Source organism: Theobroma cacao, chromosome 3, assembly GCF_000208745.1.
Source record: "Theobroma cacao cultivar B97-61/B2 chromosome 3, Criollo_cocoa_genome_V2, whole genome shotgun sequence".
Lineage (NCBI taxonomy): Eukaryota > Viridiplantae > Streptophyta > Magnoliopsida > Malvales > Malvaceae > Theobroma > Theobroma cacao.
Genome location: NC_030852.1, coordinates 21695653 through 21717700, shown reverse-complemented (window position 1 = coordinate 21717700; position 22048 = coordinate 21695653). Strand labels below are relative to the sequence as shown.

The window sequence follows — 22048 nt, the reverse complement described above, 5'->3', positions numbered from 1 at the left end:
TCTAATGTATGAGATATTTTTTTATCCATGAGTTTATTTATAAAGAATTATGAGAGACTTATATAGATAAAGTCCTTGGAACATAATGGCCTTGCAAAGAAATTATAAAGGTTATAATTATGAGATTTTTATGTAACAAAGCCTTGATCCTAAATATGTTCCTAGTCATTGTATTGTTAAGAATAAGGACATTGATAATCTCAAAGGCTGGTACATGCTAAGCCTCCTTATTTTGGAAGTAAGCAACTGATCTCATAGGTTGAAGTATGTAAGATACTTGGGAATAGTATGTAAGTGTTTGTTAAGGAACAAGTTCACTTAACATGACCCTCTATGAGAGTTTCATTTGGTATTTCACTCAAGTGTCTATAAAAATACTCTCATGTGTCAATAGTGTAAGTAATCCTTAAACTTGTGATACCAGGACATCTTATACATGAATTGTCATGCTTTGATTTCACCTCTACGAGTCTGGATGTGATCTAATTGATTTTATAAATGCTTAATCCAATTAAATAATGGGCTAAATCAAATATGATTTGATGGAATATTATACGAAGGCCCAATTAGCCTAGGACATTTTCTAATCCTTATTGAATATGAAGTAAGTGAATTCACTCTATAAAAGAATCCTTTAGCCACGTCTTGAACATACAAAAGAGTTCTGTTTTATTTTTTTATGTGTTGAGATAAGATCACAACCAAAAGAGAGAAACACAAGGGAGTTCAAAGTTGAGAATTTGCTAGCACAAACTTTGGCTTAGAGATTCACACACTCTTAGTGTAGAGATTTCGACAAATCACTATGTGGATCACCATTAGAGGCAGGATAATTGTGTTGTTATGGTTTGATAAATCCTAGTTGGTGTACAAAAGTCAAAAGCGAAAAGCGAAGGAAGACTCCACCAAAGAAAGCAAACACCAAACTTTCAAGTATTTTAAAATCTTTCTCTTATGGTCTTTCTATATTAGTTTCAATTTTAAGTGATCCATAACCTAAGGGGTTAAAATTTTAATAATATTTCACTGGATATGATCACTATAGCATGATTTGAATCCCCAACATGTGTGTTACTTATCAGAAAATCTATTTCCTTCTTAAGTCGACTAGCAAGAATCTTCATGATAATTACAAACCAATCAATGGACTTTGTACCTAAAAAAATAAAAAGACAAACTCAACAACCAATAATCAATCCATCAACAAGACATATATTTAATTTCCAAGCATATGATTCATCAACAAAAGACAAAAAAGTGTTACCAAGAGAGAAGAAGCAAATTGGCAGCAAATGTAGTTAGGTTGATGATGGGGAAAAGGGTTGATGACGAGGGAAGGTGAAGGGTTTGTTTAGAGGCAAAAAGGGGGATCAATAGTGTCAGGAGGCAAGGGGAAGAGAGAACATAGAGAGAGATGTGGTGGGCAAAATTGGGGCGAGCCTAACTTTGACGGAAAATCCATCGATAAGTTAAAAAACCCTAAAAGGCTATTAACAACAGAAATTCCATCCACAACTTCGTCAGTAACTCAACAAAATTCTAGAAAGACACTACCGAAGGAAATTTTGTCGCTATTGTAAAAAAGTTATTGACTAAGAGGTCCATCAAAAATTTTGTCAATAAATTCTGTCAATGATCATCAAAACCGACGAACACAATTGGTCAACAATCTTCATGCCTTCCCTATTAGCGACCATTTTTCAACGGAACTCTTTTTATCAGTAAATTTCTTCGATATTCTGTCGACCATGTGTGTAAAACAATTTTATCGAAAATCAATTGGTGATCCGTTGCAAATTGCCAATGAAAACTTTATGTCGTAACTTCTAAGTTCTCTTATGCCAAGAATTTGAAAAGAAATTTACCTCAAATGAATAGAGAAAGAAAGGTTAGATCTAGAATCCATTCTTAATCTATAAATTTTTTTTCCCGTGAAAGATGAACCAAAAACTTACATCAAAATCATCAAAGCTGCCATCAAACCTTCTAATTTTCAAACTTATCTCTGATTCGTCAACATGAAAACAAGTACATTAACGTAGAGAAAACAACAACAACAAAAAGGAGAGACACGTTTTAAATTTCAAATGGATATTCATAGTATTTTAGTAAATGTAACTAGCAAATTGTTCAAAAAGAAAACAATATAAACCGCTCATATTGGTGGAGATGAAGTCACCCTAATTAGCCATGATGTTGGTTGATGAAAAGGAGTCAGACAAAAGTAATTTCATCTCTTCTTCGTCTTCTTCGTTTTCCATGTCATAACCTCTAGTTAAATCCAAACTTTCTCGGCTACCACCGGAAGACGATTGTGACTCCATCATCATCAGCTTTCTCTTCTTGTAATTTGCCTTGAAGCAGGCTTGTCTAAGTCTTTTGGTCTTGTCTTCCAATTGCAAATCTGGCATCTCTTCCAACAGCTTCCTCTCCCTCTCCAAGACCTCGACTGCTTCCCTCAGTTTCCTTTCACTTTCTTCACCTTCCTCCTTCTGCAACTCCTGTATTATATACCCGAACAAGCCATTAGCCAAAATGGAAAGTGAGGGAGAAGAAAGGAGGATTAAATCATGGATGATAGATACCTGAACGTTCCAGATAAGAGTTTGGAGGCTCATAAGCTTGCGGTGAGGCCACCTACGGATTCCAAGTTCCCTACAACGTTTCTTCAACAGTGTCAAGCCAACGTTAAGCTCCTTTGCCGCTTGAGTTATAGGCAAGTAAAAGTACTGGGAGATGACTTTCCTAGACAGCATTGTCGAACTGCTGCATTTCTCTTCCCTGCACCTTTTAGCACGCCTCTCTTCCTTCAATTCTTCTCCGAAGTCTTCATTTTTACCGTTGGGCTTAAACAAGGCACCCAATTCATTCCAAAAGCCGTTGCCCTTTTCACAACCAAGTAGGTTGTTCTCTGCAACAATAGTAAGATGATCTTCTCATAATACTTTGAAGATGCTTACTATAAAGTTTAAAAAAGATGAACTTCTTTCTAGTTTATGACTGTATAAGCTAGTATCACCTTGAATTAGACTTGAACTTTTTTCAAAGTCCAATGAATCATATAAAGGATCCGTGTAGAAAGAGCTCATCAAAGGAAGAGCATCGAAAAAGCTCTCTTGGATGGGAAACTCATTTTGCCAATCCACCGAATTATAGTACACGCTTGCACTGAAAATTTTAAGCAGAAAGTTTATAAGAACAAAAAGAAAAATCATGTAGAAAGAAAAGTCAAAAGAAAGAAGAATGCAAACTCCTAACGCCACCTTGAATCGGGAGGAAGTTGGGTTGGGAAAGGAGAGGTTTCTTCTTCTTTGGCAACAAGTTCAGACTTAGACCAACCATTAAACGAGTAGTGACTTCCCATTTTCGTTTGAGATTGAGAGAGAGTAGAATGAAGAGAAATGAAGAGCTATCGAATTTGAAATTGGCAATCTGAGTGTTTGATGATAACAAGAAATAAAAGGAGTTTGGGAAATGTGAAGAGGCGGCAATGGTTGCATATATACTGAAGAAGTGAAGTAATTAAAGAAAAGAATTTAGTAATTGATTGGATTTTATTTGTGGAAGGTCGTGCGCCGTCAAGGATAAAACTGGCCATGCATGAATCAATGGCCCTGCTTATTTAATGCTTGCCGTGTGTGCTTGTGAGATTCACTAGGTTATTATTGAGAGAGAGAGAGAGAGAGAGAGAATTGATTGGTGAGACCGAGAGAGAGATTAATGATGGATTCAACCTTTTCACATTTGATCAAAGAATGGTAGATTCTGCCATGCCTAAGTCATTGGTGGGATGTTACAATTTAAATTCCATGTCCCACTAGAAGATATATATACATGAGTGGAGGAGATGTTATCGAACCTTAAGCTCTCTCTCTCTCTCTCTCTCTCTCTTTTTCTTGGAAGAAGAAGCCTTAATCTCAGTAAATTAAGCTTCTTTGACAGTAATATATACTTACTTTAGGTTAGCCCATGTTATTCTACTTATTTGACCTAATTCACCTTATATCTATATATAGATAAGGTAAATAAATATGTCATTAGAAAGTGCATTAGGATAAGTAGGATTAAACATAGAGTATCTATGACTTAATCATGAGAAGGGTTTTCACGAATCTCCCAAAAATAGGAAAGGTTAATTCTGTATACTAGAATACCAAAAAAAAAAAAAGGGTTGACCAATAAGTATTTAAAGGCTAATTATAAGAGGTTGGTTTCGTTACAACTGATTATTCAATAATTAAGAAAAATAGTTAAATCTACCGTAACTGTAAATGATGATAATAATCAAAAGAAAATTATATGTTTCAATGTAACTCCCTGATAATAAAAGCTTCAAAGGCTGATAAGACTCATCATTTTTTAATTTAATGGAAATAATTAAATCATAAAGAGTTAATGATCATAATTGAAAAAAAATCATATGTTTCAAAAGTAACTCCCCCACTAACTTACCCTTTGATTACTAACAACAAATTATTTATCTCCATCAATTTCAAATCTATCTTTCAAATGATTTTTATTGGTACGTTACATCCATACCATAATTCTACTGTTACAAAAGCTTGAGCCCATTCAGTTTAACTTCTTCTTCATATATTATCTAAATATCTTCTCTCTTTTTAAAAAAAAATAATAATCCAAGTCCTAAGGGTAATAATGAGTAAGGAGGTCCACGTTTTTTGTGCAAACTTGGATAGAAGTAAACTGATTGTAAAAAAATGACCCACGCTTGCAATCCTCTTGTACCCTTAGGGCCCTAAACCATAGGTTAAACACGTAGCAGCCATGCAAGCATATTGCAGCGTGAAGGAGTTCATCTCAACCAAACCAAGGTTTCAGTTTTCTTAATTTCCTATTAATAATCTCCTCTTGAAATATTAATTAACATATCAACTTTATCATAATTATTTATGACTGCTCTGGGTATTTTATATATATATATATATATATATATATATATNGTATTTATTATATATATATATATATATATATATATATGTTGCTAATTGAGAACTGTGCTTTTATTAAGATTTTTCAACATTACTTTAAATACTTTCAACATATCAATATTTTTATTGAAACCCAGAGCCATTTCCATAACCAAGTAGATTCTCTGCAATGAAATTAGATAATCATAATCAGCCGCTACTTAAAAAAGAAATGAAATTACTTCCAATACTTAAGGGTGTTTATTGAATTTACAGAATGTTGCTCTTAAATTTAGTGGTGATCTTGACCTCGTATCACATTTGAATTGGTTCAACGCCCAAAGAAAAAATATGAAGAATTAGTGGCTAGGAACATTAACGAACAGCATCTCTTGCATGGCCAATTCAATTCATTTTGCCAATCCAACGACCAATAATTACCCACTTGTGCACCGGAAGATTTGAGTTAGAAACTGAAAGAGCAAACAAGAGGGTACAGCCCGTCTAGGTATAATTTATTTAGTACATTAGACATCAACTTCTTGAGAATTAGAAAACGAAGAGCAAAGAAAGAAATTCCTAATGACACCTCAGATCAATGGGGAGGAAGTTGGTTGGAAAAGGTTAAGAACTTGTGTGGTATGGTCTAGCTTTGCCAAATGTGGAGGTGCTCTGTTGACAAGTAATAGGAGGCAGAATTGTGATTAAGGATGAATTAGTAAAGAAAGGTGTTCTGCATAGGGATGCGGTAGTATGCTTTCTGTGTAAGAAGGTAAACGATACAGTTAAACATTTGCTTTTTAAGTGTTACGAAACATGGAAAGTATGGATGTTATGGTGTAACATTTGGGGTGTAACATGGGTGATACCGAAAGATGCGAGAGGTGCAATTGTGGAATGGAACAATATAGACATTAAGTCGGAATGCTGTGGCACCTGGAAAGTGGCCTTCTTTACGATCATTTGGTTGATATGGTTTCACCAAAATGAAATGGCTTTCAATGAAAAAGCGTGGGATGTAGATCAAGTATTTGACATGGTGAAATTACGCGTGACATGGTGGTTCAAAACAAAATGGACAGAGTTTAATAATTCACTCTTGGATGTATGCAACCAACTAAGCATGGCAATGATACCAAAACAAGCAAAGCAACTTAAAAAGATCTGGACAATACCGCCAATGGGAATCTTAAAGTTCAACGTTGACGGTGCTTCGAAAGGAAAGTCGGGCAATGCAGATAATGGCATATAATAAAAAGAGGGAGATGGAAGGTGAGGATAACGAGAGGAAGAAGAAAATGGAAAGACTTATGTATTCTTGTTAACACTACGTAGTTTTGAGGAAAAGTGAGAAAAAAAATAAGAAAGAGAAAATATCATATTAACACATGATCATGTCATTAAGTTGTGTGGTTAAAACATGTCAATCGATACTGGGTCTGATGACAATTAATTTTTCATTAAAGTTAAGAAATTATTTGAATACAAAATAAAGAGTAAGGGCTGGTTCAGGTATAACAAAAAATTAAAAACTTAATTGGAAATATGATCATAAGTCATGAAGTTTTTTTACTATTTAACCTTTAAGAAAAGAAGTAAATGTTAAGGGTAGTAAATATCAGCAAAAGGCAATCATATGTTTCCATGTACTGAACTGCCAGATTATATATTAAAACTAAAAAGTGGCCAGGCGCCATATTAATTAATCATTTTGAAATTAAATTAAGGACTTCAAATAATTTTTTCCTGTTAATTAAGGGCAAGTTTGTGGGGGAGTTATAGATGGAAACATTATTTATTTAGATTATATGGTTTGCTGCTTTTCAAGATTTGAGTGGTTTTACTATTTCATTTATAAGAAAGTAATAATAATTTAAAAATAAGTGGTAATTAAACCAATTATTATGTACTTTAGGAGCCTGTAATTAAGGCCAGCAGTATCCATCACTGTCCTGTTGTTAGTGGTATAAAGGCCAAGACCTGAGTCTAAACTCACTAAAACTCGTGCTCCAATGTATATTTGCCATTATAAAAACCATTTTTTTGTTTATTGTTGTGATCGATAATCCAATATTACAATACCCAAGTATAATGATTAATGAACTGAACTCTTCAGAAGAAGATTATCATTGCCAGATCCAAGTTTTCAGTGCCATTGTGGCTAAGGCCTAAGGAATAAAAACCTAAGACCCACGCTTGCAATAATTTCTTCTGTTTCTGTCTCTCTTAGGGCCCTGAACGTTTACTTCCACACGTAATAGACATGCTTTCTCACAAAGAGCCTTCGTTTTGTTTTTCTTCTCCCATCTCGATAATCCATGTACCAATTAATCAACAGTTAACGATATCGAGGTATTATCTTCTTGGCTGTGATTTTATGAGGATAGAATATTTTAAAAACTTGTATTAAAGGTTCAATTATACAGCTATATTTAGAGGATGCCAATCTTCAATACCCCGAACATTATGATAGTCATTGAAAACAAGCACCTGTTTTGACCCAAAAGGAAAATGCTCAATAGTATTATTAAATTACTGAAGCCTAGCTTTGAAGGAAAGCATTAGTAAATGAAATTATATCTAGATAAAATAATAAAAGGTTATTTCTCATTCAAGATCATATTTAAGAAAAAAATAGATTTAGAGACAAAGAATAATAGATAGGAGTTTCTATTAATCGTGCATGGTCATGACTTAGGAGCAGCCACCTCCTTCCTTCAACTTTCCTGTGGAATGCACACTTTGATAATTTTGTAATTGGTAGATGTACCAGCAATGTGGAAAGTAAGATATTGATAGAATTGAGAGAAGTGAACTTGAGTAAGTTCCCTAATCACACCAAGTTACTTCCCATTTCATTATTGATAAGTGCTGTCCTATTCAGAACTTAGTTTTGTTTTAGAATCTTATACCTTTTAAAATCGATGAATAGAGATGTTTCAAAAGAAGTTGGTTAAAGGAATAACACTGTACCTACGTATATTTGTTCTTTATAACTTAATGCTTGTGGGTTTCACGTGGAATTCGCACTCTTTCCAATTCATTATAACAAAATATATTGAAAGCTTGAAAGAAAATGTCTAGGCAACATAATATCTACAATATTGATTTCGCTGGTCAAGATAATCTTATCTTGAATTAATAAAGGTATTCAATTATATATGTAAATTACTAATAAAAAAATCTCCACTTTCCTGTGGAAAGCATACTCCTTCCAGAGTATACGGCTTGATGTCTATTTAGCCAGAACTTCTTTCTCAGTTTAAGTGCTCCTTTATTCATCAACCCAATCTTCTTGATTTGTTTAGTTTCATTTGACAAAAGTTGGCAGGTGTTGTAAAGGTACCAATTCTGTTTTTTAGTGAATAAGTAAAAGCTCTTTCTACGGTTGTCTTACGAATTTGGTATTGAATTATACTTACACTAGGATACTTGAAACTTGAAAAGTGGCAAAGGTGTCCTCCAGCAGCTAGCTCCTTCCTCAGCTAAATATATGTATTATACTCTCTCTCTCTCTCTCTCTCTCTCTCTATATATATATATATATATATACACACACACAAACATACACACACACACACACNTACTTGAAACTTGAAAAGTGGCAAAGGTGTCCTCCAGCAGCTAGCTCCTTCCTCAGCTAAATATATGTATTATACTCTCTCTCTCTCTCTCTCTCTCTCTCTATATATATATATATATATATACACACACACAAACATACACACACACACACACACACATATATATACATGTTTTATACATTTTTCATATTAATTAGTAATTATTTTCTATCTATCATATTCGTCTTATCAGATTTCATGCACACTCTCTTCACATGATTTTCTTAACCTAAAAGAAAATTATTACATAAATTATGTCAAGCATATTTAACTTTGACAAAATTAAAATTATAAAAAAAAATTTGCTCAATCAAATCTGAAATTTCATTAAAAACTTAGGATATTACATAACCCTGGCTACACCAGGGGAAGAACCAAGTAGTTTAGGTGGACAAGAGATGAATTGCCCATACAAAACCACTTTGTAAGATGCCAGAGATCACGCCTACATTACACCTCATAAACATATAGCATAAATATGCCCATAACAACATAACTCATCTGAGCATATATACAAAAAAAAAGTATTCAGCCCAGCATCACCACCTGTTAGCACATCTGCTTGCATGCCGCTCCACGCTATTTCATTCCAAGAAGAACACAGCTGTATCAATAAGTATCAGATTGAACCGTGGAGACATAGGTACATACCAGGGGCCTCTATCATCACCGTCATGCATTAAACGTCCCACTCCTATCCACCACAAATTCAGCTAAAGAGCCCGCCATTGCGTTTGCCTCCCTAAGATTATGCTCAAACGTAATATCAGCAATGGTTGTGAGATGAAAGTAAACACCTGCCACATAGCCCATGGTCTTGGGGTTGTCTCCGTCACCCACGAATACGATAATGCCCCTTGAGAATCCAACTCCACAACAAGTTTGTGAGATCCCGCCCAAGGAGTGGAAGCAAAAAATTTCAGTGCATAAAAAATCGCCATGAGCTTTGCATAATTGGAACTTTTAACACCCAAAGGCCCATAAAAAACTCCTCTAACATGGCCATTATAATCGCTAAGAACACCTGCACAACCAGCGGACCCCGATTTGCAATAGGTTGGCCCATCTACATTAAGCTTGAGTTTCAATATTCCGGGTGGGGACCAGGTCACCCCTAAACGTTCATTAATCTGTTAATCTTGTACACATATCTTCCAAGGCTCATCCCACCAACCCCTTTTATCCATAGTTTCACCCTGTTTTCACACGATTTAACCCAAAGCATAGAGCACATTTTAATGAGAAAAATCAGCTCATCTCGTCCCACTTCTTACGATTGAAAATCAAATCATTCCTTGTCAACTATAGTGACCGAAACGTAATTCTTGGGTGAATAACACTTTTGTGAAGCCATTTGTGTGAAAGAAGAGACTTTCCTTGAAGATAACTTCTTGGAAGTGATTTTACCTAACAATTTGAATTTTATATGACACCTTTGTCCAGCAAAAAGCTATGAGGCCTACACTCCAAGAAACACCAGGGCAGTCTAACGAGAATTCTGGAGGATGATGAGGCCAAACCTGAACCAATAGCAACCTAAAAACTTAGTGGCAATACCAAAAACTATAAATGCAATTGGTTTGATGCGCTTATGCGTCTTCCACATATCCCCACCTTAAAGGGTATAATAATATATACAATGATAATGATGAATGAGATAAATCTCATTCTATAAATGCCCTTCAAGATGGCTTGTGTCTTCCACGAGCAGTGCTTAATTTCTTCTTCTCTTCGACATAACTTGTCCACTTCATGGCAGCAACTCCCAACCAACGTCCATCACCCAATGATCTACAAAACTTGTTCAGAAAAGTGAATGATTCTAAGAAAAATCACAGCCAAGAACCTCTAGATGAAGAGTTCGCGAATACTGAAAGAAGGCAATGGAGGGTTCAAGTTAGCATGGGTTTAGAAGCCAACGATGGGAGAAGACCATTTTCCATTTCATCATTGTTTAAGAGTTGTGAAACAAAAATCAGGGGCGACTTGAAAGCAATGATGGGTATATGTATAGCAGGGCTAGTTACTGATGAGGGCTATAGTATGGCAACGAAATTCATATACAGTGATATGGACGCAGAGATGAAAAGGGGAGGCGGAGTACAGGATGAAGACAAGACAGAGAAGAAGCATCTGCAAAATGAGTTGGGCAGCAACTTGGAATTCTGGTTCTTTTATGCCTGTATTTGAAGATAATTCACGCTTACAACGAAAATGGAAGGAAGGAGTGTTTGCTTTTGAGTTTTTTTTCTGACGATATTGTAAAAACCAAAACAAACTAAAAACCGATTGACTGTAGGGAAGTTGCAAAATTTCTGCTGATTTTTATTCCATAATCCATTATTATTATTATCTTTTTCAATATAGCTGGCGAGAAATCTTTGCAAAAATACTGCTAGTCATAAATATAACACCCACACACACACACACACACAAAAAGTGGATTTAAGTCGAGGGATTTAATACAAACATGTCACCAAGAATCCAGCAAAAACGTAACTCAGCCACACTTGTGGGTACGCTGTTAACTTTTTCTCTTCGTTTTTTCTTTTCTAGTGAACAAAGGGGACTCAGTCTCTTTCCCATCTGTCAACCCCCTCTCCTTCTGGTTATGGGTTGTGACGGGTTTTGGAGTTTGTTACTAAAAATTTTTATTTTTATGGGTGATTGAGGATTTATAGGATATGTTTTATTGGATTGAATGGAAGAGTTGAGTTCAGGTTTTCCTGCTGTCGCGAGATCTCTCACAACTGCTTAAAACTGGATAAAGAATATTGAAGCTNATAGAAAGTATTAGGCACGTTTAAAATAGTACATTCAAACTTTTGACAGTGGGTATCTACCTATGGATAGATAGTATAATATGATCTATCAATAGAATTTTCTATTTATCGATGGATTTTTTTTTTTTTTTTTTTGGGTTGCTGCAACCTGAGAGGCAGAACGGAGTTGGAACTAGTTTGGAGAGACTCATATTCTCCACGAGTTGAGCGACTATGCCTATGCCCACGAGATAAACATTAACGACTTCCCAAAAAGTATGATTTTAGAAAAATTTAATATTTAAATAAATTCTTAATTTTTTAATGAAAAAGATTTGGGAAAAGTAGCTCCATCGAGCTCAAATTGTGATTCTATCATCAATTAATCAAGTCATATTACATGAACAAAAAAATAATTGACATTAAATCTGTCGATTTGCTTTAAATCGAAAAACTTGTTTGGCTAAAAATAATAGTTTCAGAAGAATAAAGAAATATTAGAAACTTCAAGATTTATGCCTTTTAAAAAGAGATACCTTCCTTCAAAATACACACTTGTATCACGGTTAATAATTTATTTATAAAAAAAAATTTTAAATCTAATACTAATAAATAAAGCTACTATTAGTACTTATATATATTGCTTATTCAAAGAAACCTTGATTGTCATTTAGAATGGTTTATGGACATCGGGAGGAGTTAGGAATACAATAATTATGATTGATAAATCTACAAACTATTTAAACATAAACACAGGTGAGGAGGCTTTAGCACCGAAGCCATTCAGGTCCTATTACACTTGTAGGAGATGAGCTCAAAACAAGGGCCTGCTGACCAACCACATCGTAAAGAAAACCTAATGCTATATAACTAATATCTGGCAACCAAACATACAAGAAGAAAGAAGAGAAAGTATAGCATTTCCCTCACCTAAGCAGCTTCAAATAAAGGAAACGGATATAAAGAAGCATAGCACAATAGATAAATATATATATATATATATGTATATATACACATAATACACACGCATACCCGCCAAATTCAAGTTAAAAATGCAAAAGCATTTGAATACCAAAACTTGAAATTTTCAATTTCTTTCCATGTATCCCTTTGATGGGGTATCCAAATTAATATCCATTTACACATATATACAGTGAATCAAATTAATTGTCATTATGATAAGAGCAAGCACCTAGATATAAATCCAAAACAAGACAAAACAAACACTTCAAGCATCCAGGCAGCAATGCAGGTAAACTAAGAAACATTCCATCATGTGACATGATGACTTATAGCACACTCCAATAACAAAGGGCAGAGGGTCGACAACTCCAAGTTGCAGTTGGAAACATAACAACAATTCAAGTGCTAGGATGACCCAAAGAACAGTTTCCTGTCAGCCAAATTTCAGAAAGAGCTAAGAAAGCACCAATCTCCTACACAGCCAGAGGAAAACAAACCCTCAAAGTCCAAGAGTTTTGACACTGAGAACCATAAAGGTATTGGCATGCACGATCTGAGCTGAAAGAAATATATTAACCACTTTTCAGAATTTTAGCCAAAAAGATCATTTCCCTAGAGCCCGGTACACAAACAAGGCAAGAGAGGCAATCTGCAGCCAAACAGAGCAACATAGTATAGACTCATGGGAACATAACAGCAGTTGCTTAACTCATCAAAGAGCTTCCAAACAACCTGCCATGTGTTTACAGGAAATGGAACTCTTCCATCAGTGCGCCATGAAGAACATGGGGCATGCTTATATTCAATTAGTATGCAGATCCCTTGGTGCGCCCAAAAAAACTCGCAATTTTAAAGTTTATAAAACCATGTCCAATTAGCAACAAAGAAACCCAATCAAGTATCCATTAAGGCCACAAATGGCCAAGCATCCTGCCAAAAGGTCAACAGCATTAATACTGCATAAACTATTGATTAAAAACTAGCAGACATCAAAGCAATATTTAAGGAAAATAAATTACCCGCTTGACTCCTGTTTATTTAGTATGATACTGAAAACAGGGCAGCCAAAATGGGCATTTACTTCTAAAGAAAGATTCTACTCCCCAAGTGAGAAGAAGCAAAATCCCAAATGGCGGATCCCTCCCCATCATTCCTCCATATACCCATGCAAAGACCAAACCATCTTCCATAATTGTGCATTCAAAAAAGTCAACAAGTCGGACAGAAGTAAGGGCAATTGCTGTTGACAATGCATGAGTCACAAAAAATGGTGCATTCAGAGAGCATAAGACCATATTTGAAAGTGCATGTCAAGAAAGCACAAGACTCCATCGGACCAAAACATCGAACACAGCATTTAAGGAACACATAAATAGTTGTAGATTTGTGCCAAGTTTCACACTTCAAAGGACTGAACTATTATATTGTTCCACCCAGACAACAATGAAGAGAGCACATCCTGTTAAAAAGAAACTTCGTGCTTCGAGAGCATAAAAGCAGCAACATTAGTCCAGCAGCTGCAATCAAAGTACCCTCCCATCAGTACAATAATAATTACAAATTTGAATTAAAAAGACAAAAAGAAAAAGAAATTAACAAGCATATAGTACAAGCACAAGTATTTTATACATACCAAAACATTCATCTTATCCAGAACGTTGACCTCCTGTTCCACGACGCTCATACGGTCCAGAACGATCACGATTGTGTCTATCACCTCCAGGACCCCCACGACCACCTGCATCCCTGCTGCGCCCACCAAACCGATCTCCATTACGATCAGGACCATAACGACTGCCGCCGCCGCCGCCACCGCCGCCACCATAACGATCCCCCCTACCACCATACTTGCCTCCCCTAGCCCCTTCACTAGGACACTCTCTAGCAAAGTGTCCAGGTTTCCCACACTTAAAACACTCCCCACCATTAGATCCACGTCCACCATCATAACTCCGGTTACGATCGCGATCACGTACACGATCGCGGTTACGATCACCATCATAATCTCTCCCTGACCCCTGATGAGGCTGAGCTCTATCAACAGTTATATTCCGCCCATCCAAATCCATTCCATTCATTGCTTCAATAGCTTCTTCCATTGCTGTTTTATCATCAAAAGTGACAAATCCAAATCCACGAGAACGGCCAGAAAACTTGTCAACAACTACCTGAATCAAACGAAAGTTTTCTCAGTCAAAATCTTGTTGATGGTGAATTAAAATATCATAAAATATAGTTACAAGTGCAGGACAAAACCTCAACAATTAGTGCCATATGGCATTCAAAAGATAATTAAGTTCCATAACAGTTTATTAGTATAATGATTTTAACAAATAGTGCTATTTTGATTACTAGTTTTGTTCCGTAAAACATATTATTGTCATTCAAAGTACTTAAGTATTTTGGGTTTCACATTGCATTCACTCTAAATTGGAGCATAAACTGACACCTGAAAGGATAGGTTTTAAATGGGAGACTGATCACACATTCAGAAAGGAAGATGGCAGCAGTGCAGTCAAATCAAAGATACTAAAAGAGCTTATAAATCAATGAACACTATTACCCTGTGTAAAAAATACTATCTAATAAATATAACCATTTGAACAGGATCAAATTCAATGATAAAAAATCACCAAACTCAAGTACTTAAAAGTTAAAAAATAAATAACAGAAAAGATGCCGTGAAACCATTAATTTCATGATTCATTACCTTTGCCTCAAGAAGATTTCCAAACTTTTCAAATGCATCTTTTAAACCCCTATCTGATGTTGACCATGAAAGGTTACCAATAAAACAGCGGTACTCTACCTCTTCTGGCATACTGTAAGCTGTATTTTTTCAGCAAGAAACATTACCACAAAAGTATCCAATAGTGTGCATGTTAATCAATTTGAAATATCTTCTTGGAAAAAAAAATGCCTTCACAAGATCAGCCCAAAAATGGAGGAAACATGCTCAAATACAAAAAAAAAAATGTAACCTCCTACATCGAGCACAAAAAATCCACATTAACAAAAAAAATTAAGAAGCAACTTATTACTGTTAAAACTTCTATGACCACAAGAAATCAATTTTCTTGCATTCACAGTACCATTCATTTTGAAACCTCATAACTGGAAAGAAGAAAAAACTCTCCACAATAATAAATGCAGCACCAAACATTCAAATGCAATCACTTAGAAGATAAAATCATTGAAGGTATCAAGTCTTTCGGTAAATAAAAAACTAAATGAATGACATGAAAAAATTACTTCACTGCATTCAGTTAAACAAGTTCAAAAAAGAAAACATTAGACTCTGGTTGGTAGTTTCTTTTTGCTTCCATAAGTGTTGCTAAAAAGAAAACGAAAATTGTAAAAAACCAAATCATATGCCATTGAAAATGAGAAAATAATTAAAACATAACAAATATTCAATTATGAATGCTCAATAATAAAGTAAAAATGATGCCTTTTGATGTTTTAGAAGTTTTAGTTTCCAATTTTCAACTATTCAAGAGCATAGTATTTTGTTTTGTATATACAAAAGCACTTGTTGTGTTTTGCTTCCCAAAGCAAAAACAGCAACCAAACAGAGGCTTAGCTACAACTGCCACAGCAATCATCAAAATTAGCATAGCCCAATACACATCTCCTTTAATTTTTTTAAGAAAACGAATTCCCTTTCTTAATCATCAATATTGTGATCCTAAAAATATTAGCAAACATGTCTTAAAGTAATGCACTTCTGCACCATCTCAAGCAACTCTCAGTTAGCAAACTGCAGACATACACAAAATTGGCCTCACCGTCACTCCGGCTTTTCCACAAATCCCTAAAAATAATCCACAACCGCTATAGATAAACAGCTTATAAACAATCAGATATCATTCCAGAAAATTCTTAAAATCAGGTAACTAAACACTCCTAATCTGCTAATCGATTAAAAATAACAGATTGCATTTAAAAACATTATAAAACAATTCGATCTTTCAGATCTGAGGCAAAAGCGAATCGATAGAAAACAACAATTAGAAGATTGCAGAATAACCAGATTTAATGGAAAAAAAACAAAGAATCAATTACGAAAAGATAGAAATAAAGAATTCGCGTACCAGCAGAGCAGCGGCGAGTGAGAAGTAAAATTGGAAAGGTTTGTTAGGTTTGCTTTGTTTCGAAGGAAACCTAAAAGAAAAAAAAACCACTGTGGGAAGTGAGAGAGAGAGAAAGAGAATCAGCAGCGGAAAAAGTAGCGTAAGTCTACGCGGCCTTAAAGTCTTGTTTTCCGGATTTTTTTTGGGTTCCTAGGAATAATCATATGAGACTAGTTCTATGATAGCTATAATCTTATCTGGATAAATCCTTATAAATGTTTGTTAATTTAATTTTAAAAAAATTCTTAATGAGAAACTATTAATGACAAAGTGTTAAAAACCCTATAAAACAGAAAGGTACTCATAGTTACTGATTAAGAGTTTCAAAATATTTCATTTAATAGTCTCTAAAATTAACTTTATCACTAAAAATAAGATTAATTAAAAAGCAAGCAACAATTTAATTTTACTAAATGAACAATTCATAAAATAAGAACCAATTTTCTTAAGGAATTATAACGCATGAGTAGTATTAGCTAGGTTAATTCCCTGAAATGTCTCATTAGAGTTATTGAGTGTTTAAATAATAATTAAGGTCACATAAATTACTTCGTAACTGATTTAAGACATAATACTTAGAAAAGTTTTTAAATTATTTAAAAAAATTTAAATAAATCTTTATTTTTATATTATATTCAATCAAATTCTTATACTTTTATTTTGAATCAAATAAATTTTTATAACTAATGGTTGACTAGCTGTTGTTAATTAAAATGACCTTGTTATTATTTATCACATGATATTAATGATATGACATGAAAATATGGTTATTTAATATTTTTTACACTCAATATCAGTGCCCCATAAGTATAAAATGATAAGTAATATTTCGACTAATAACAATTAATCAAAATTTAGTCATAAGTACTTATTTGATCTAAAATAAAAATATAAGAACTTGATTAAACGTAATAGATGAACATAAGCTTTATTTAAATTTTCTTGAATAGAATAGAATAGAAAAATATGAGTTTATTTAAATTTTTTTAATTAATTTAAACATTTTTTCAAGCATTGTGGCTTGAATTAATTAAAAAGTATAGATTTACTTATAAAAAACTACAAAATTTCAAAGAAACTTGTTCTCATAGACACTAGTATAAGGACAAATCTATCATAATAGTTTTGAACATCACTATCTTTGACGATTTTTTTTTTTAATTATAAGAAGAATATCATTAAAAAGCTGGGAATTTGGTTTTCCCCTTTACAAGAGCCATGGCGAGCAACCAGGTCGAACAACAAGAATATCAATTGGTATGCCCTTAATGTGTAACAGTATACACTCCCAATACTCTTATTTAAAAAATAAAAATAGCTCCTCACATCGCTCTGAACCTTTCTTTTACATCTGATTGGAGCAACTAAAATCTTGAATCTTCCTACTTGAAGCCATACACCTTAGGGACAAAACAAAACGAACACAATACCACGAGACCAACACAATATCAATCAACTATTTGAACAATATTCACCCTTTCCAGAGAACCATCAATATCAATCTTAACTGAAAACAACTCTTTGTCCATCATCCAGTGCCCAACACAGAAACTCCTGACTCATGAAATTCAGAAATACCTTTCAATGGCACATTCGTAAGAGGACGCTAACAGTAAAAGGTGATCCTTACTAAAAAACCCACTAGAATCTTGGTTGCAAAAGAACTCCTTCCTTTACAAGATTGTCTGCTCTCTGATTAGCCTCTCTTTTGATATGCCTTATCTCCCAAGGGCCCAGTTTCTCCAAAAATCTCTCAATCTGCAAAAACTATTTCCTCATTCTTCATGGTGCTTTATTCGGTGCTTTCATCTATTTAACCGCGTTTCTCAAGTCACTCTCTATCACAAACTTGTATTCATCTTTCCATTGTGAAGCCAAGAAGATAACAATGGCTTCCCTTATCGCCATGACCTCAACCACATTTGAGTCAGCATTGCCTATGGATTTAGTGAACATTGCTTTGACTTCCCCCTTCTCATTTCTCAAAATACCTCCTATACCTGTTGGCTAGGGGCAGCTTTTAGTTGCCCCGTCCACATTAAATTTCAATCACCTGCTTTTGGTTCTTCCCATTTAACACATCTTCTTACACTTTTTTTGTTTTTTCTTACTGTTGTGTGCAAGAGGTTATTTGTAAGTATCGAGCACAAACAAATATTCCCTTGGCCATCTAACATTTGCCAATGCCGCCAGCTTGAACGTCACCAATTCCACATATTTTTTAACACTCCATTCTTTTCCTTTAAAGATCACCTTATTTTTTTCTTTCCAAATTGTCCAGACTGCTGTGAAATACCCATCCTCCAAATCTTCATGTCAACCGATCCCAGGTCAGTTTCATTCCATATTTCAAAAAAGGATATGGTGTTATTTCATGAAATCCACACATATCCACATTCCTTGAACCATTTAACCCATACTTTCTAGGTTTCTCTACACTCAGTAAACAGATGATCACAAGTCTCCTTATCCCTATTGCACATTACACACTTTAGAGAATTTTCCTATACCACTTCCCTTTTAGCTAACTCATCTTTAACAGCTAGTTTCCCATAAATAAATTGCCAAACAAAACACTCAACTCTGAAATGAGCCAAACCTGCCTATACATATTTCCAAATCTTATCAATCTTTTCACTAGGAGTGAGAATATACTTACAAAAGGACTTAGTGGTGTAAACACCATTAGTCTCTCTTTTCCAGATCACTTCATCTTTCATCACTATACTCAATTAAATGTCCTTGAGCAGGTTCTCCATATGCAACAATTGCTCGATTTCCCAATTGAATAGCTATCTCCTATGATCAACTTTCCACACCCAATTTTCTTCCTCATATCTCCCAAAGTTCACAATCTTCCCTTTCTTGTTAATGGCCAAAGCGAAAATTCTTGGGAACCTTTGAGCTAGTTTTTCCCCTTCTATCCATTCATTGCTCCAAAAATTGATGTTTCACCATTCCTCACTGCAAAACCAAAGTTAAGTGACACTTGCAATAAAAATTTGTTAGTCAGAGATAGGGGATTAATAATTCTTTTTCAAATGGTAGACACTCTTCAGTTTTCACTCTAGTTTAGAAAGAGGTTTTTAGGATCGCTTTCGATTTTTTCAGTAATGACCTCCTTCCACAAACTCCATCTTTTTCTCCCATACCTCCATATCCACTTGTTAAGCAAGGCTCTATTCTTGACTTCCATGTTCGTCACCCCAATACCTCCACACTCCTTATAATTACAAGCTTTGTCCCATTTAATATGGTGCACTTTTTTTTTGTTCAGTACCTTTTTACAAAAAACCTCGTTACAATTTTTCAAGCTCATTTTTCACTTTACTTGGAATTTAAAAAAAAGACATGTAAAAGATTGGTAAACTGCTCAATATTGATTTCAATAAAGTAATTTTACCCCCGAAAGATAAAGTTTTGGCTTTCCATCCAACTAACTTAGTCCTAACTCTCTCAATGATTGGTTTTCAAAATTTAGTGGAGTTATGATTGTTGTTCCCAAGTAAATGTGCTAGAAGGGGGTGAATAACATTTTTTGGCTCTTACTAAAATTAACTTCTAATTAGGGACAAATACAAGATAAAAGAAAGATTTAAAGATGAATGAAAACTAAAAACAGAGCAGACAATCACACCAGAATTTATAATGGTTCGGTCCAAGACCTACATCCACTACCTTGATTGTTCAACCAAGGATTTTTCGAACCAATCCACTATGAATAGTGAAATTCACAAGCTTTCACCAAGCTTTTACAATGGCTTTTACCAAGCTCAGCCAAAAACTTTCACAATGGTTTTTACCAAGATCAACCAAAATCCAAACTAACTTTTTTAGGTTAAATTAGAACCTATACACCCAATCAAGCAATCCAAGCTTGAATAAAATCCCTTAGAGTGACTTATTCACCTTAAGTATACAAGAAAAAGAGAAATAAAAGTGTACCTATGATCACTGACTTGATCTAAGTGGCACAAAGTGAAGTGCTTATCTCAAATACAAAGATAGAAGTGAAGTGCAGTAAGAGTGCAAAGAAATTTATTGATTTTTTTAGCTATTTTTGGACTTGGAGGCCTTAATTACATTTCTAGCTGTTGGAAGCCTCTTAAATACTTAGAAAATCAGCTCTGATGGGTGTTAGACAATTTTTGACCATTGAAAACAGTTTGGTGGCAGTTTTGACCGTTAATCTGTCTTCTAGTGCTCTATTTAAATTTTCAGACAAAATAATCTTAGTTGACTAACTATGCTCTTAGTCGACTAAGTCATTTTTGTTTTCTGATCCCAATTTCTGGCAGTGAGCACTTAGTCGACTAACTTCCTTCTTAGTCGATTAAGTTGTTTCTATTTTGAAGTTCAGATTTCTAGTAGTAGGCTCTTAGTCGACTAACTTACTTCTTGGTCGATTAAGTTGGTTCTGTCTTGAAGTCTAGATTTTTGGCAGTAGACTCTTAGTCGACTAACCCATTTCTTGGTCGACTAAGTCTTTTCTGTTTCTCAATACTCTTGAGCCCGCCAACTTCTGATTTGATTTTTAGCTGACTAACCCTTTATCATTCAACTAAGAAGCTTCTGTTTTGTTGATTAATTGTGGCTTTTTATACATATAATTTTTTATATGTCCCTTGGAATAATTTATTTATCATTGGTATACAATTCTTGTCTTGCACACACAAGTAGAAATATTAGACACACAAAAACTAATAGAGCCAACAATGATTAACCCCCAATGGTAGTCCCAAATACGTGGAGGGTAGTTTACCAACCTATCACGAAATACAATCTGTCACGACCCGGAACTCCTCATCAAGCCCGTGACAACCGTCGCGAGGCCTCGACAAACATTCTTCACCCCGAATGTCGATCGAAACCTCGCAAGGCTCTCACATCAGCTTTCGCACTTCCCCGATGAGCAATAGTTATCAAATACCAAAATTCGAAAGATTACAAATCATTTTCAAATCAGAACATAACATATTGTTTTCTGGCTCATAGGGGCATTTTCGTCATTTTTGTCGAAAATCTCGAAACTTGCTAAAAATGTAGTAGGTAAGCAGAAAATATATATTTAATGATTTAAAAACAAATTAAGTATCTAAAACGTTCATTTGAAGTGAAAATTTAACCATTTGAATATAATAAAAATATTCAATAAAATAAACTATTTTCTTGTAAAATAATTTTCATAAAACTAGGTATACAATTCTTATAGCGTAAAAGTTAATTATATTCATATATACTATAAAGCAAATAACCAAAGCATAAAATTTCTTTTACAGTGACACGTGGGCCCACATCTATCCAAAATGCATCGAAAGCTGAAAACCTACAGCTTTTACCGATTCGAGTCCAAATGAAAGTTCTTGTCAAAGTCAGCTAACTATGAAATTTCCCGAGCCTGAAATGTGAGGAAATGAGTATGGTGAGATTATAAAATCCCAGTAAGTAAACAGATACAATCTAAACTATCTAAAGTAGAGTAAATGGAGACAATTAAAATAAGTCATCATACTATAATTTCATTACCTTTCAACTCATTTCAACCAAATAAAATCGATCCATATAAATCGAGTAATCAACTTGGCTTATGAATTTCTTAAAACTTTGGCTCGTGCCAAAACTCATACTCGATGATACCT

The 22048-nt window shown here is 34.4% G+C and overlaps 2 protein-coding genes across 2 annotated transcripts; both read right to left on the bottom strand.

Annotated features, from left to right (window-relative positions):
- Positions 2181 to 3364, bottom strand: LOC18604697 (protein RKD1). Its single transcript, XM_018117069.1, has 4 exons — positions 3264 to 3364; positions 3020 to 3168; positions 2586 to 2911; positions 2181 to 2501 (listed from the first exon to the last, which is right to left on the bottom strand). Exons 1-4 carry the CDS (start codon positions 3362 to 3364, stop codon positions 2181 to 2183), a joined length of 897 nt encoding a protein of 298 aa, XP_017972558.1.
- LOC18604694 (glycine-rich RNA-binding protein RZ1A) lies at positions 13461 to 16515 on the bottom strand. Its single transcript, XM_007037297.2, has 4 exons — positions 16371 to 16515; positions 14987 to 15105; positions 13910 to 14444; positions 13461 to 13793 (listed from the first exon to the last, which is right to left on the bottom strand). The coding sequence occupies exons 2-3, from the start codon at positions 15095 to 15097 to the stop codon at positions 13923 to 13925; spliced, it is 633 nt and encodes a 210-aa protein (XP_007037359.2). The 5' UTR covers positions 15098 to 15105; positions 16371 to 16515; the 3' UTR covers positions 13461 to 13793; positions 13910 to 13922.

What these genes read in the sequence shown, in the direction of transcription:
- LOC18604697 (XM_018117069.1), bottom strand. Translation starts at nt 3,364, where the DNA reads ATGGGAAGTCACTACTCGTTTAATGGTTGGTCTAAGTCTGAACTTGTT. An exon ending in AAGTTCAAGTCTAATTCAAG is followed by an intron (nt 2,912 to 3,019) that starts GTGATACTAGCT and finishes CTATTGTTGCAG; the next exon opens with AGAACAACCTACTTGGTTGT. An exon ending in CTCTTATCTGGAACGTTCAG is followed by an intron (nt 2,502 to 2,585) that starts GTATCTATCATC and finishes TATATAATACAG; the next exon opens with GAGTTGCAGAAGGAGGAAGG.
- LOC18604694 (XM_007037297.2), bottom strand. Translation starts at nt 15,097, where the DNA reads ATGCCAGAAGAGGTAGAGTACCGCTGTTTTATTGGTAACCTTTCATGG. An exon ending in GAAATCTTCTTGAGGCAAAG is followed by an intron (nt 14,445 to 14,986) that starts GTAATGAATCAT and finishes CGTTTGATTCAG; the next exon opens with GTAGTTGTTGACAAGTTTTC.